At 45.9% G+C, this 14363-nt stretch overlaps 1 protein-coding gene across 2 annotated transcripts in view; it reads right to left on the bottom strand.

The window, feature by feature from the left end:
• The window catches only part of MSN (moesin), a 75454-nt gene extending 67553 nt beyond the window's left edge, over positions 1-7901 (bottom strand). The window contains exons 1-2 of one of the 2 annotated variants that reach the window (XM_028841824.2): positions 7693-7892; positions 7167-7202 (exon numbers count right to left, since the gene is read on the bottom strand). Coding sequence is in view for 1 of the 2 variants with exons in the window: in NM_001257696.1 (NP_001244625.1) it covers positions 7693-7704 (12 nt within the window). In the remaining variant the exon portion in view is untranslated. 2 annotated transcript variants of the gene reach the window in all.
• Between the last annotated feature and the right edge of the window lie 6462 nt (positions 7902-14363).

The following is a 14363-nucleotide window of genomic DNA, read 5'->3' as shown; positions in this document are numbered from 1 at the left end:
ATGCCATGCAAAGTATATATTTTTCTCAAGTCATTTTTAAGTGAGTTAACCCTAAATCCCCAATTAAATAGGAGATAGGAGATCTTTGAAGGCAGCAATTACATCATCCCTTCATTTATTTCTATCCCTTATGGTAAATAGTACATAGTAACCACTCATTAAATGGTGAGAATTCAACTACCTGTCTTCTTTCTTGTCCATCCCATCTAGCACAAAGTTAGGCATATACTAATTCAACAAATAATCATAACATCTGTATATCACTTGTCAGATTCTAGGCACAGTTCTAAGCCCTTTACATAAATTACCTCATGTAATCCTCACAACAACCCTGTAAGTACTATTATTATTTATGATTGAGGAAAATGAGGTGTAGAAGTTAAATAACTTGTCCAAGGCTATATAACTAGTTGGTCGCAGAGCTCAGATGTGACTCCAAGCAGTCTAGTTTCAGAGTCTGTTTTGCAACACTATGCTTCCTTTCCATGGAGGCTTGAAAGGTCTTTTTTTAGCTTCCCGCCCCAGACTTGGCCTATAAGCACCTAGAGGTGAGTGGTGAAGTTTGAGGCCAGGAGATTCCAGTCTGCATTCAAACAATTTGCTACAGCAGCAAATATTGTCACTAAATTGAAAAAGTGCCATACTGCTCTCCTAACTCAAGGGACAGATCAAGCTGGAGCACTGAGTCAGAATTCAGAATTCAAAGAGGTCAGAGCTCAGAATTAAACAGGGCAAAGAGAAAGCAGGGAACTGGGGTGAGGGGTGGGCAGGAAGAGAAGACAGTCATTGGAGATCCCAGAAAAACTTGCTATAGCAAAAGCATTTTAGGGGAACTCCATTGTAGCCATATTGTTAATGTAATCACCACAGAGCCAATTCTCTGGAAGTCTGTGCTCTGGATGGAGTCATCCTTCTAAGACAGCCAAGTCCAGTGGGAGACCACTAACTTGGGAATTAGGAAATCTAAGTTCTCCTTTCAATACCATTACCAACTTTGTGACCTCGAACAAGCTGCCTAACCCCTCTGGCTATGAATACGATGAAGAAATTACTCCCTAAAGTTTCTTAGGACAGCAAGGCCTAGTCTCAAGCAGGAAAATGTAACTAGTATCCTCTCTCTACTTCCTTTCAGCCTATACATATGCCTTCCACCACCCTTCACAAGCCAAAGCAAAACACTTACCTTCCTGGGAAGTGCTACAAAGAGTTCTTGAGACAAGGTCAGAGCCTGAACCATTTCCAAATAAAGAAACCCATGAGGTCAGCTCTACATTCTCAGAAGAACTTGCTCTTTCCATGACCATAACTCCACAGTCATGTCACCACCAGCACAGAGGGAGAAGACACTGAGCACCTCGCAGTGAGTGCTATTTAGAAGGTAGGCATTCAACGTCCCTCCCCTACACTGGAGCCAAGCAAGTTAGGTTTTATTCCTGGCACTATAACCAGTTCACTCAAATCCTTTCCCTTTTCTGGACTTTAGTGCCCCCATCAAGAAGATAAAGGCTGAGGCAGAAGATTTAAGGCCAACTCAGTTGTTCCATGGTTCAAAACACTCCTGTGAGAAACCCTGCCCATCCAGAACAACCAGGTAATGGAAAGCTTAAGGCTAGGGAAGCTCTGGGTTGCCCTAGATGCAAATGCCTTTGAAATGCTGTACCCCATGCAAAATTAGCCGGGCGTGGTGGCGCATGCCTGTAATCCCAGCTACTGGGGAGCCTGAGGCAGAAGAATCGCTTGAACCCAGGAGGCAGAGGTTGCGGTGAGTCGAGATCGCGCCATTGCACTCCAGTCTGAGCAACAAAAGCAAAACTCCGTATCAAAAAATAAAATAAAATAAAATAAAAGCTGTACCCCACAATAGCCAGTCCTCAGCTCACTGGTGGTAGATACTTTAGGAGGCTTGTTTCGGAGCCCTTAGGAAGGCCTCAATATCTACCAATATATCTAACTACCACACTAACCATGTTAGAAGAAAATCTGAAACATAATCTAGTAGCTTCCAGGCCTTCCTTTCAGCAGAAATAAAAGGGACTATTCTACTATCAGGCAGGCAGTCATTGAAAAATGTGGGAAGAATGGCAGGAAAATCTATGAAGCTTCTGGTGTTTGTCCAAAGCTTTTCAGTCAACCCACAGCCTTCATAATATACTCTCACTTGGTTTATTTCTTTCCACAGTAAGGAAAGACACAGCCCTTTCTCTCCCATAGACTCAGGAAGAAATGGCCAAGAGTACTCAAGACAGTATTCTTCTTGGATCTACTAATGAAACAAACTAACTCCCATGTGAGAAACAGTCCATTCTGAACTCAGCACTCAAGAAGAAACAGCACTCCAGAAGTATAATGGGACAAGAGGAAACATTTTAATAAGCACTGTTCAATTTTGTATTTCCAATACTGCCTGGCACATAGGTGCCCAAACATTGACGAAAGAATGTCTGAAGAAATGAACATACAAATAAGAGACTTAATGCTATACCATCAAGATTCTCAAAAGCATCAGTACTGGAGGGATTCCTAGAGTTTACCCATCACTGGTACAGCTCCCTCATGACAAGCTGGAGAGACAGAGGGCCTTAAGAAAGGACTTGCCTAGGCCACGGTGGCTCAAGCCTGTAATCCCAGCACTTTGGGAGGCCGAGACGAATGGATCACGAGGTCAGGAGATCGAGACCATCCTGGCTAACACAGTGAAACCCCGTCTCTACTAAAAAATACAAAAAAACTAGCCGGGCGAGGTGGCGGGCGCCTGTAGTCCCAGCTACTCGGGAGGCTGAGGCAGGAGAATGGCCTGAACCCGGGAGGCGGAGCTTGCAGTGAGCTGAGATCCGGCCACTGCACTCCAGCAAGGGGGACAGAGTGAGACTCCGTCTCAAAAAAAAAAAAAAAAAAAAAAAAAAGAAAGGACTTGCCTAAAGTCCCACTTCATTTGGCTCACTTTACTGAGGACAGGAGAGAAGTTCTTCTTACATGGAAAGGGAAGAAAATTTCTCAGTTCAGTGTTGCTTTCCATTTCCCAATACCCACCTTCCAAATTCATGGAATCCTGAGCTAACCCTCCAAAGTGACAACTTCTACACCACAAATTAGAACCTGGAATTGAAAAGTTTTTCAGCTCTAAGCATGAAATAGAAGGAGGGATGGACAGCAAAGCCAGTCAATCGTGAAAATACCACCCCCTTCACTTGAACCAACAGACTACCCCAAAGGAGACCACATTTGTACCTGTTTTTCTCCTTTGCAAGCAAAGTAATAGAGCAGGTGGCAGGGAAAGAAGATTGTGAGTTAGGAAAGAGGCATATGATAAATTCAATTCTATCTTTGAACCATTGGAGACAGACTGTTTGCAATCTGTAACAATGCCAAACTTCCAGCAGCTATGGTTATGAAACGCCTAACTCTGGTAGTGTTGGTAGCCAGATCTTCTCCCCTCTGGGGACCCTGAGTTTAGAAATTCCAGTGGGGGAAACTCCCAGAAAGATACAAAGGGACCTAAGACAGGCTGTTGCCATGCAACACCAGAACAGAGTTCAGAATAATTGTAGCTGTCATATTATCTCATCCAGAGAGAATTAGATTTGGAGGCAGGGGAATAGACTAGATGACTTCCAAATGTCCTTTCCAGCTCCATCATTCGCTAAAGCAGTTTCATGGGAGCAGGAGGTAAGAGAAAAGTAAGAACAACACCCTAAAACAAGCTACTGTTGCAGGCAGCTAGAGAACGGAAAGTCAGAAGATTAGTGGTCAATACTACTTCTATCACTGACTCACAGAGCAACCTTTCCCTCTCCAAGCCTAACACGAGAGTATAGATTAGTTAGTGTGGGTCCCACAAAGGCCTTCCTGCCCCACCAGCCCCCTCCCTACCCAGAGGGCTGTTAAAAGAAATGTGTAAAGGAAATTCCCAAGATGGTTCCTGCTCTGTCTCTATCATCTACACTTTCACAAAGGGCCAAGTGAACTGAAGAACCAAAGTCGAGAGATGCAGGATCCTCTCTCATACAACCTCTCTTCCTGATCCTTTTCCCCACACTTAAGTCTGCAGGCAGGGCTGGTTCAAGGGTTAAAAGACTGAGATTCTGGCTCCTATTTACCAAGTACCACTTTAGTGCCACTCGAGTGGCTCAAGTAATGCTAGGAATGGCAGGAGAATAAACAGTTCACATAGCCTCTGTTAAAGTTTAGCTGAATGCTGACCCACACACCTTCAAATACTTCAAGGATCTAGGCTCTATGTCTGCTCACATTGATGGTCCCATCAAATGACCACTTGATTGCCTTTCCCCTGATCTGTTGATCTATGGCTAAAACCCCAGCAGATCAAAGAGGTGTTTCACCAAGACTAACCCTCTAACTAAGACCTGGATTCAAGTCCTAGCTTTGCAACTGGCATACTGCATCACTCTAGGTTAGTCTCTCCCTAACATGGTTTCAGTTTCATCATCTATACAATGAGAGGAATTGGACTTTGTAGTTGTAGAGAGCCTTTTCAATACTAGCATTTAATAAATCCCAGAAACTCAAGAACATCTCAAAAATTCAAAACACTCTTTTTTTAGGAAATCCAAGAAAGCCTCAAGTCCTTTGTGATCTTAAAAGAAAAAAATTAAAGAAGGTAGGGAGGGGGAAAGGCCTTTTCAAAAATATATATATAACTGTCATCATCACCAAAAAATGTAGATGGCAATTAATAAGCTTTTCCATTCTGGCTACTAAAGCAGACTCAGGAAACTGGCAACCAGAAGCAGAGTCCAAGGAATGGCAAGAAGGCAAGGGTGGCGGTGGATAGTGAGGCATGTTTTTTTTGGTTTTTGCTTTTTTGTTTTTGAGACGGAGTCTCACTGTGTTGCCCAGGCTGGAGTGCAGTGATGCGATCTCGGCCCACTGCAACCTCCGCCTCCCGGGTTCAAGCGATTCTTCTGCCTCAGCCTCCCAAATAGCTGGGATTACAGGTGCACACCACCACACCTGGTTAATTTTTGTAATTTTAGTAGAGACGGGGTTTCACCATGTTGGTCAGGCTGGTCTCGAACTCCTGACCTCGTGATCCACCTGCCTTGCCCTCCCAAAGTGCTGGGATTAAAGGCTTGAGCCACTGCGCTCGGCCGGCATGTTTTAACAGATATAGGGGTGGTTGGGCTGACTAGGAGGGACAATTAGCTATAAAAGTGAAACCAACCCTAGATAGGCTGTAGACATGCTGCATATGAATGAAGGAGTTTGATTTTCCACACCTTTCTCTATCTGTCATATGCTAGAAATAGCCTACAGCACATAAATGAAAATGGAGCAGAGAAAGGGAAATTTTTTCCCCTTTTAATTAACATTACTGGTTGGTATTCAGTGAACTAGGGTGTGCCCCTGAACACCTCGGCCTTGGTATGAGGAATAAGAAAAGTAACAGGAGGCACGTGGTGACACTACTGAACCTTACCAGGAGACCACACAAATGCCAACCTTGGCCACTTTGCTCAATTTACTCATTTCCTTTTATCTGAGGCCCATAAAGGTCTGAGAACAGGGGCAATTTGTTTGAAGCAAGAAAGGGAACTCAAATGTCAAGAACTCAATCATTGGGTCAGAATAGAGGGTCAATGAGATGAGCATCAGAAAGCCTGGACCCCAATCTTGGCTCAGTCACCATGTGCCCTTAGGTAGGTCTTTCCCTGTAGGTCTCAATATCCTCATTAGTTTTATGTTTTTGTTTTTGTTTTTAAGAGAGTTTTACTAAATAGATAGTCTCCAAAGTCCCTTTCAGATTAAGATTCTACGGTCTTAACAGACATAATATAGTTGCTTTTCCTAAAAGTTGACCATTCCTTGAGTCGAAGCATAGAAAATTCTCTAATGCTTCCAGTCTATCAAAACTCAGCCCTCTCCCTCCAATTTGATTCAGGTTTCAGTCAATCTGCATAAAAATGCCTTTAGTATTTAGGTACCTTCATTACTCCAGGACTGACTACAAACAGCTTATACTTCAATCTCTCTCCGTTCCCAGGAAAACAATAAACACACTGTCTTGTCTTCTTTTCCACTTTGACTCAGATGAGACATTAATGCAAGTTTGAGGCAACTTCCAGGCCCATGAAGTTGTGTTTCAAAGTGGGCTATCTCAGAATTGAGGATGAGATATGCCACTACAGAAGAAAGGCCATGGAGCAATGTCTATTCCCAGGGATCCACCCAACTGTTCAGGCAAAGCCGCACCTTAAGAGGAGTCAGGACTCAACCGCAGAAAGAGACCCAAAGAGCCGCTCCTGACAGGATCTTTATAATCCTGTTTTGGCAGACAATGGGGTATTTTCCCCTCTCTCCAAAACCATTACTCACTCTCTCTTTGGGGGCAGGGGTTAGGGAAGAAAGTGTGTAAAAGTCGCATGTCCTAAAACCACAAGCAATTTAAAGGAGACAGACAGTGAAGCACATACTTTTTGAAAACTTGGTGTTTCTGAAGGACAACGTTCTGGAAAGGCAAGAACGACTTGGCAGTGAGGCTGGTATACAGTAACGTGGCAACCAAAGCTCATCACAAACCCAAAAGGCTGGTCCCTCAACTTGCCTCCTCTCATCCCAGGGGCCTTCAGCCCTTTTCAAGGCTACTAGTCACTATCTCACCTCTACAAGTCTCAAGCAGTCCTGGGGAGACATATCTGGGAGCACTGCATTGCCTAGGCCAGCCCAACAAGCTGTTTGGCCTAAGGGACTCAAGCCAGGGTGGTCACCAGGCCTTTCTGAGCAAGGGAAGGGCCTCAGCAGCCATTTGGCATGACTTGCACAAAAGCAAGCAGAGCTCATTAGTCAGGCACACCCCTCCTCCCCTCTCCCTCCTGGGCATCCGGCCCCCCTATCCCCACTCCCAGGAGGCTTCTGTTCCTCTCATAACAGCCAGTGGGGTGGAGACGCATCCCCAAATCAACCACCACTCTAGAAAGGTGTGGCCCCACGAGAGAACCCACACCACACGAAATAGTCCGGAGGGGATAGGAGGAGATAGAGAGGCATTAAGCAACAGGAGGGGCAGGGATTTGGGGGTGGAGGGGAGGGAGAAACCGGTCCTCTCTCCCAGGAGATGAGGTAGGCCTCTCCTCAGACTGGTGCCTAAATAAGTGTTGGTGCTCTCGGGTGCATCCTCGATGACGATTTCCTCACATCTCTCTCCTCACCTCCTAGTGGAAAACAGCTGGAGCCACCCGGTGAGGCTGTGGGAAAGATGAGTGGGGGTGCCAGATCCGCCCCGAGCGGCTCCCTCCTTCCTCCCTGCTTCTCTGTTCCCATGGCCCCTCTTGGACATTGGCAGCCTTGCCCCAGAAATGTGTCAATTACTGAGTTGGGGAAAGTGTTGTCTTCTGGACCAGAATCCTCTCCTCTGTGCCCATGGCCCGTCAGAGAAAAGGGGAAACCCCAGGCCCCAACGAAGCCGTCCTCACTGTTGCATCTCAGACACAGGGAACTGGAACCTGAGAAAGAGGCAGGCCTCGCCCTGTCCAAACTTCCAGCCTGGACACCCCCTCAACCCCTGAGGGCGCACCAGACCAGGATCCCACTCCGGTCCCCTCCCTACCCTTGGCTATGGCGGAGGGAGCGGCGTCCCAGGCGGGCCGGTGGCTGGCCAAGCCCTCAGCCATCAGCAAAGGACTATGAGGCTCAGCCAGAGCCCTGGGGTCGACAGCGCCCACCCCCGGCACTCACCGTTTTGGGCATGGTGGCGGCAAAGGCAGCAGAGTTGGCGAAGTTTAGCTAGGACTGTCGGGCAGTGCTGAGCACGCAGTACACACGGCTCGGATTCGGTTGGCCGGGGACTCAGATTGGGTCCCTCACTAGCGTCGGGGCGACTGTTAGGCTTCCTGCTAACGGGCCACGACTTCACAAACCCCACCCAGGAAAGAGACGCCCCTGTCGCGCCGCCCGCTCCTTTATGTGGCCCGGCTTCCGCGCCGCTCCCCGCCCTCGCGCCCGCCTCCCAGCCGACCGCTGGCCTTGCCCCGCCCAGCCCCGCCTGGCCCGGCCGGGCGCAGCCAGACCACAGCGCCCACGTGGGAGGCCCCGGCTGGGCCCAGGCGGACCTAAGGTAGCTACCACTCCCGACCTAGACCCACCCCGCTCCTCTCCCACCCCCATCACAGCCCCCAGCCTTGCACGTCCTGGCCTTCCAGCCCCACCCCCACTCAGGCCCCAGACCCTGGGCCCTGACAGATGCTTACTCAGCCCCTGACTGCAACTTTCCACTGATGGGGAGCTCACTACCTATCACAGCTATCTTTTCCTTCTCTAGACAACTCTGGCTCTTAGAAAGTTCTTGCCGTGTCTGAACTCCTTTTCTCTATGGCTTCCATCCATGGATCTCAGTTCTGCTCCCTGAGGCCACACAAATCCCCTGTTGTCCCTAACAGCTCCTCAAAGGCCTGAAGATCTCAGGTCCACAGGAAACTTTTCTTTTGACTAAATGCCTCACCTCTTCCAACACTTCATCCATTCTCTTCTGTAGGACTCTCCCCATTATATTTCCTACCCATCCTTGCTCAGTCCTCATTTATCTTTCCTTCCTCTAAATGCCAGTCTTCACCTTCCTCAAATCAGTGCCCTGATCCTTTAGCCCCTCCCCCAGTACATTCACTTTCTGATGTCCTGATGAGGCTGGCTATAATTCCCTCAGGTTGGATGTGACCTCCCTAGTCCACACCCTTGGGGTTTGTCTGCGAGCTCCCTTTCTGCTTCTTGTCAAGGTCACAGAATCCCAGGATGGCAGTGTTCTAGACTGTTGAAGTCGTCTGGTCAAGTCTGAGTTTTAGGCTGAGTGTGGTGGCTCATGACTGTAATCTTAACACTTTGAGAGGCTGATGCAGGAGGATTGCTTGAGCCTAGGAATTTGAGACCAGCCTGGGGGAACATATCAAGACCCCTTCCCATATCTATATAAAAAATAAGTGAGGGCCAGGCACGGTGGCTCACTCCTGTAATCCCAGCACTTTGGGAGGCTGAGGCAGGCGGATCACCTGAGGTCAGGAGTTCAAGACCAGCCTGGCCAACATGGTGAAACCCCGTCTCTACTAAAATTACAAAAATTAGACGGGCATGTGCCTGTAATCCGAGCTATTCAGGAGGCTGAGGCGGGAGAATCGCTTGAACCCAGGAGGCGGAGGTTACAGTGAGCCAAGACTGTGCCAGTGCACTCCAGCCAGGGTGACACAGAGAGACTCTGTCTCAAAAATAATAATAATAATAAATAAGTGAGACCATACGCAGTGGCTTACACCTGTAATCCCACCACTTTGGGAGGCCGAGGTCTGCAGATCACTTGAGGTCAAGAGTTCGAGACCAGCCTGCTCAACATGGCAAAACCCCATCTCTACTAAAAATACAAAACAAAACAAAAAAATTAGCCGGGCTTGATGGCATGCGCCTGTAGTTCCAGGCACTTGGGAGGATGAGGCAGGAGAATCACTTCTGGGAGGCGGAGGTTGCAGTGAGCCACTGTACTCCAGCTTGGGTAATAGCTCAAGACTCAATCTCCAAAAAAAGTAAAATAAAATAAGTCTGAGTTTAGTTTGAAAGTGGCTGGCAATAGTCCTTTATTCCTCCCCTCCGCTGGCAACCGTGTGAAGGCATGGTCTGAGTATCCTTTGTGAGGTAAGGCACCACAGATGGTAAGCCAGTTTGAGACAATGGAAAGGATATTTGAGAGGTCAGGACACCTGGCTTCTACTCATAGCTCTGCCATTAACTCATCCTGTGACCACTATGTGGCCTTGGGTAATTCCCTTCCCCTCTCTGGGCTTGAGTTTCCATTTCTGTAGCAAGAAAGGACTGGACTCCTGGACTTCCAAGGTCTTTTCCCACTCTGACATTATAAAGGGATGAGAAAGGAAATATACTCCCTAGGACAATAGATGAGCCTAAGAGGATTGCATATGGGCTGGTCTTGCATTTGCATTCAGGAACCAGTAGTCTTATTCCATTCTCCTCTGCCTTCCTAGCCCAACAGTGTCACGATTCAATGTGCCTCGGTTTCTCTCACTGCTGACAAGATTGATTGATGTGTGCTAGGGTAAACAAAGTTCCCTGCCAAGATCATTTCCTTGAGCTAAGCATTTGTTCAAAGAGCAGCACTCATCGGAAAGTCCAAACAGTCTTCATGAGCAGTCGTCCCCAAGGAAGAGCAGCACTCACCAGAAAGCCTCAGCAGCAGGAGTAGCAATGGCAGCTCATCACACTCCTTAATACTGCCATAGGCCCTTTTTCACCAGATGTTCAAGGAACTCAACTGATTTCTTCACTCATGTTCACCTAGAACCCACAGGGGCCTGGCATGAAGCTAAATGCCTAAAGACAAAGAATTTACTTGGAGCTCCAACTTTCTGGAAAGTGGAAACTCCCTCTGTGTCATTCCCCACCTCCCATGCCAACCACTCCCGACAACACATATGCACAGGGGAGAGTTGGGTAGAGAGTGTCAAGCAGCTGAACACGCTACTGAAAGGGAAACAGGGACCAGGTGTGGTGGATCACACCTGTAATTCCAGCACTTTTGGAGGCTGAAGCAGGCAGATCACTTGAGGTCAAGAGTTCAAGACCAGCCTGGCCAACATAGCAAAACTCCATCTCTACTAAAAATACAAAAATTAGCTGGGTGTGGTGGCATGTGCTTATAATCCCAGCTACTCGGGAGGCTGAGGCAGGAGAATTGCTTGAACCCAGGAGGCAGAGGCTGCAGTGAGCAAAGATCACGCCACTGTACTCCAGCCAGAGTGACAGAGTGAGACTCTGTCTTAAAAAAAAAAAAAAAAAAAAAAAAAAATGAAAGGGGGCATAGAAGTCCAAGCAGGGGCAGGGGGCGTCAGAGGCTGGGGGAGCTAAGAAATAGGAGGAAAGAGGGGCTGAGGGAGAAAGATGAGGTTGGACCTCTGGAGAGAAGAGGATGGGAAATAGAGGGAGAGCATAAACTATCAGAGACTAGTTAGTCCAGTCTCACTCCAGGTCAGGAGAACTGGGGATCAGAAAGAGGAAAGGACTTACTCAAGGCCAGACAGCTAATGTACAGAAGACAAAGAGCTCAGTTAAGAAGCTGTGGCGATAGTACAAGCAAGAAATTTTTTAAATATTATTTCCTCATGTTTTATTTTAGATACAAGGGGTACATGTGCATGTTTGTTACATGGATATATTGCACTCAGGCAGTGAGCATAGTACTCATTAGGAAGCTTTTCAACCCATGTCCTCCTCCTTCCCACCTCTAGTAGTTTTCAATGTCTGTTGTGCCCATGTTTATGTCTGTAGGTGCTCAATGTTAAGCTCCCACTTATAAGTGAGAACATGCGGTATTTGGCTTTGTGTTCCTGCACTAATTCACTTAGGATTATGGCCTCCTGTTCCATCCATGTTGCTACTAAGGACAATTTTATTCTTTTCTATGGCTGCACAGTATTCCATGGTGTATATGTACCATATTTTCTTTGTCCAGTCAACCATTTCTTTATCCAGTCAACCATTTTCTTTATCCAATTGACCACTGATCATGGGCACCTACATTGATTCCATGTCTTCGTTATTGTGAATAATGCCACGATGAACGTGCAAGTCCATGTGTCTTTTTGGTATAATGATCTATTTTCCTTTGGGTATATACCTAGCAATAAGAATGCTAGAACAAATGTAGCTGTGTTTTAAGTTCTTTAACAAATCTTCAAACTGCTTTCCACTGTGGCTGAAGTAATTCACATTCCTACCAATAGTGTATAAGCATTCCCTTTTCTCCACAGCCTTGCCAGCATTTGTTGTTTCTTTTTTGACTTTTTAATATTAGTCATTCTGACTGATGTGAGGTGGTATTTCATTGTGGGTTAGATTTGCATTTCTCTGATGATGTGTGATGACAGGCGTTTTTTGTTTTTTTTTTTTTTCATATATTTGTTGGCCACTTGTATGTCTTTTTCTGAGAAGTGTCTGTTCATGTCCTTTGCTCATTAGTTTTTTTTGTTTTGTTTTTTGAAACAAAGTTTCACTCTTGTTGCCCAGGCTGGAGTGCAATGGCATAATCTCAGCTCACTGCAACCTCCACCTCCTGGGTTCAAGTGATTCTCCTGCCTCAGCCTCCCGAGTAGCTGGCATTATAGGTGTGTGTCACCACACCTGGCTAATTTTTGTATTTTTAGTAGAGACAGGGTTTCCCCATGTTGCCCAGGCTGGTCTCAAACTCCTGGCCTCAGGTGATCCACCCACCTCAGCCTCCCAAAGTGCTGGGATTACAGGCATGAGTCACCACACCCAGCCTTTTGCTCATTTTTTAATGGGGTTATTTATTTTTAGATTATTGATTTAAGTGCCGTATAGATTCTAGATGTTAAACTTTTGTCAGTTGAATAGTTTAGAAATATCTTCCTCATTCTGTAGGTTGTCTGTTTACTCTGTTGATAGTTTCTTTTTGCTGTGCAGAAGCTCTTTAGTTTAATTAGGTCTCACTTGCCAATTTTTGCTTTTGTTGTAATTCTTTTTGAGACTTAGACAAAAATTCTTCACCAAGGCCTATGTCAAGAAGGGTGTTTCCTAGGTTTTCTTCTGTGATTTTTATAGTTTGAGATCTTAAATTTAAATATTTAATCCATATTGAGTTAATTTCTGTATATGGTGAAAGGTAAGGGTCTAGTTTCATGCTTCCACATATAACTAGCCAAGTATCTCAGCACCTTTTATTACATAGGGAGTTCTTTCCTATTGTTTGTTTTTGTCGACCTCATTGAAGATCAGATGGTTATAAGTGTGAGGCCTGATTTCTGAGTTTTCTGTATATTCTGTTTCATTGGTCTATGTGTCTGTTTTTATACCAGTACCATGCTGTTTTGGTTATGATGGCCTTATAGTATACTTTGAAGTTGGGTAGTGTGATGCCTCCAGCTTTGTTCTTTTTGCTTAAGATTGTTTTGGCTATTTGGGCTCTTTTTTGGTTCCCTGTGAATTTTAGAACGGTTTTTTCTAATTCTGTAAAGAATGACATTGGTAGTTTGATGGGAATAATGTTGAATCTGTAAATTGCTTTGGGCAGTATGGCCATTTTAACGATATTGCTTCTTCCGATCCATGAGCACGTGATATTTTTTCATTTATTTGTGTCATCTCTGATTTCTTTGAGCAGTGATTTTTACTTCTCCTTGGAGAGATCTTTCACCTCCTTGGTTAGCTACTATACTCCTAGATATTTCATTTTCTTTGTGGCTATTGTTTTGTTTGGTTTTGAGATGGAGTATTGCTCTGTCACACAGGCTATAGTGCAATGGCACAATCTCGGCTCATTGCAACCTCCGCTTCCTGAGTTCAAGCAATTCTCCTGCCTTGGCCTCCGAGTAGTGGGGACTACAGGCATATGTCACCTTGCCTGGCTAATTTTTGTATTTTTACTAGAGACAGGGCATCACCATGTTGGCCAGGCTGGCCTCAAACTCCTGACCTCAGGTGATCTGCCCACCTCAACCTTCCAAAGTGCTGGGATTACAGGTGTGAGCCACAGCGCCAAGTCTCTTTGTGGCTATTGTAAATGGGGATGTGTTCTTGAGAAGAACTGGTACCAGTCCTACTGAAACTATTCTAAAAATAAATTGAGGAGGTGGGGCTCCTCACTAACTCATTCTGTGAAGTCAACATCAGCCTAATACCAAAATCTGGCAGAGACGAAATGAAAAAAGAAAACTTCAGGCCAATATCCCTAATGAGCATAGATGCAAAAGTCCTTAACAAAATACTAGCAAATGAATCCAGCAGCACGTCAAAAAGTTAATATGCCATGATCAATAGGCTTCATTCCTGGAGTGCAAACCTGGTTCAACGTATACAAATCAATAAATGTGATTTGCCACATACACACAATTAAGAACAAAAATCATATCATTTCAATAGTACAGAAAAAGGTTCCAATACAATTCAACATCCCTTTATGATAAAAACCCTCAGCTGGGCACGGTGGGTCATGCCTGTAATCCCAGCACTTTGGGAGGCCAAGGTGGGTGGATCACGAGGTCAGGGATCAAGACCATCCTGGCTAATACAGTGAAACCCTATCTCTACTAAAAATAAAATTTAAAAAATTGCCAGGTGTGGTGGCGGGCACCTGTAGTCCCAGCTACTCGGGAGGCTGAGGCAGGAGAATGGCATGAACCCAGGAGGTGGAGCTTGCAGTGAGTCGAGATTGCGCCACTGCACTCTCCAGCCTGAGTGACAGAGCGAGACTCAGTCTAAAAAAAAAACCAAAAAAAACCCTCAACAAACTAGGCATCAAAAGAACATACCACAAAATAATAAGAGCCATCTATAGGTGACTCACGCCTGTAATCCCAACAGTCTGAGAGACCGAGGTGGTCAGATCACTTGAGGTC

The sequence above is a fragment of the Macaca mulatta genome, chromosome X, assembly GCF_049350105.2.
Source record: "Macaca mulatta isolate MMU2019108-1 chromosome X, T2T-MMU8v2.0, whole genome shotgun sequence".
Taxonomy (NCBI): Eukaryota; Metazoa; Chordata; class Mammalia; order Primates; family Cercopithecidae; genus Macaca; species Macaca mulatta.
The sequence above is the reverse complement of the archived record's forward strand: the minus strand, read 5'-3'. Positions and strand labels throughout refer to the sequence as shown.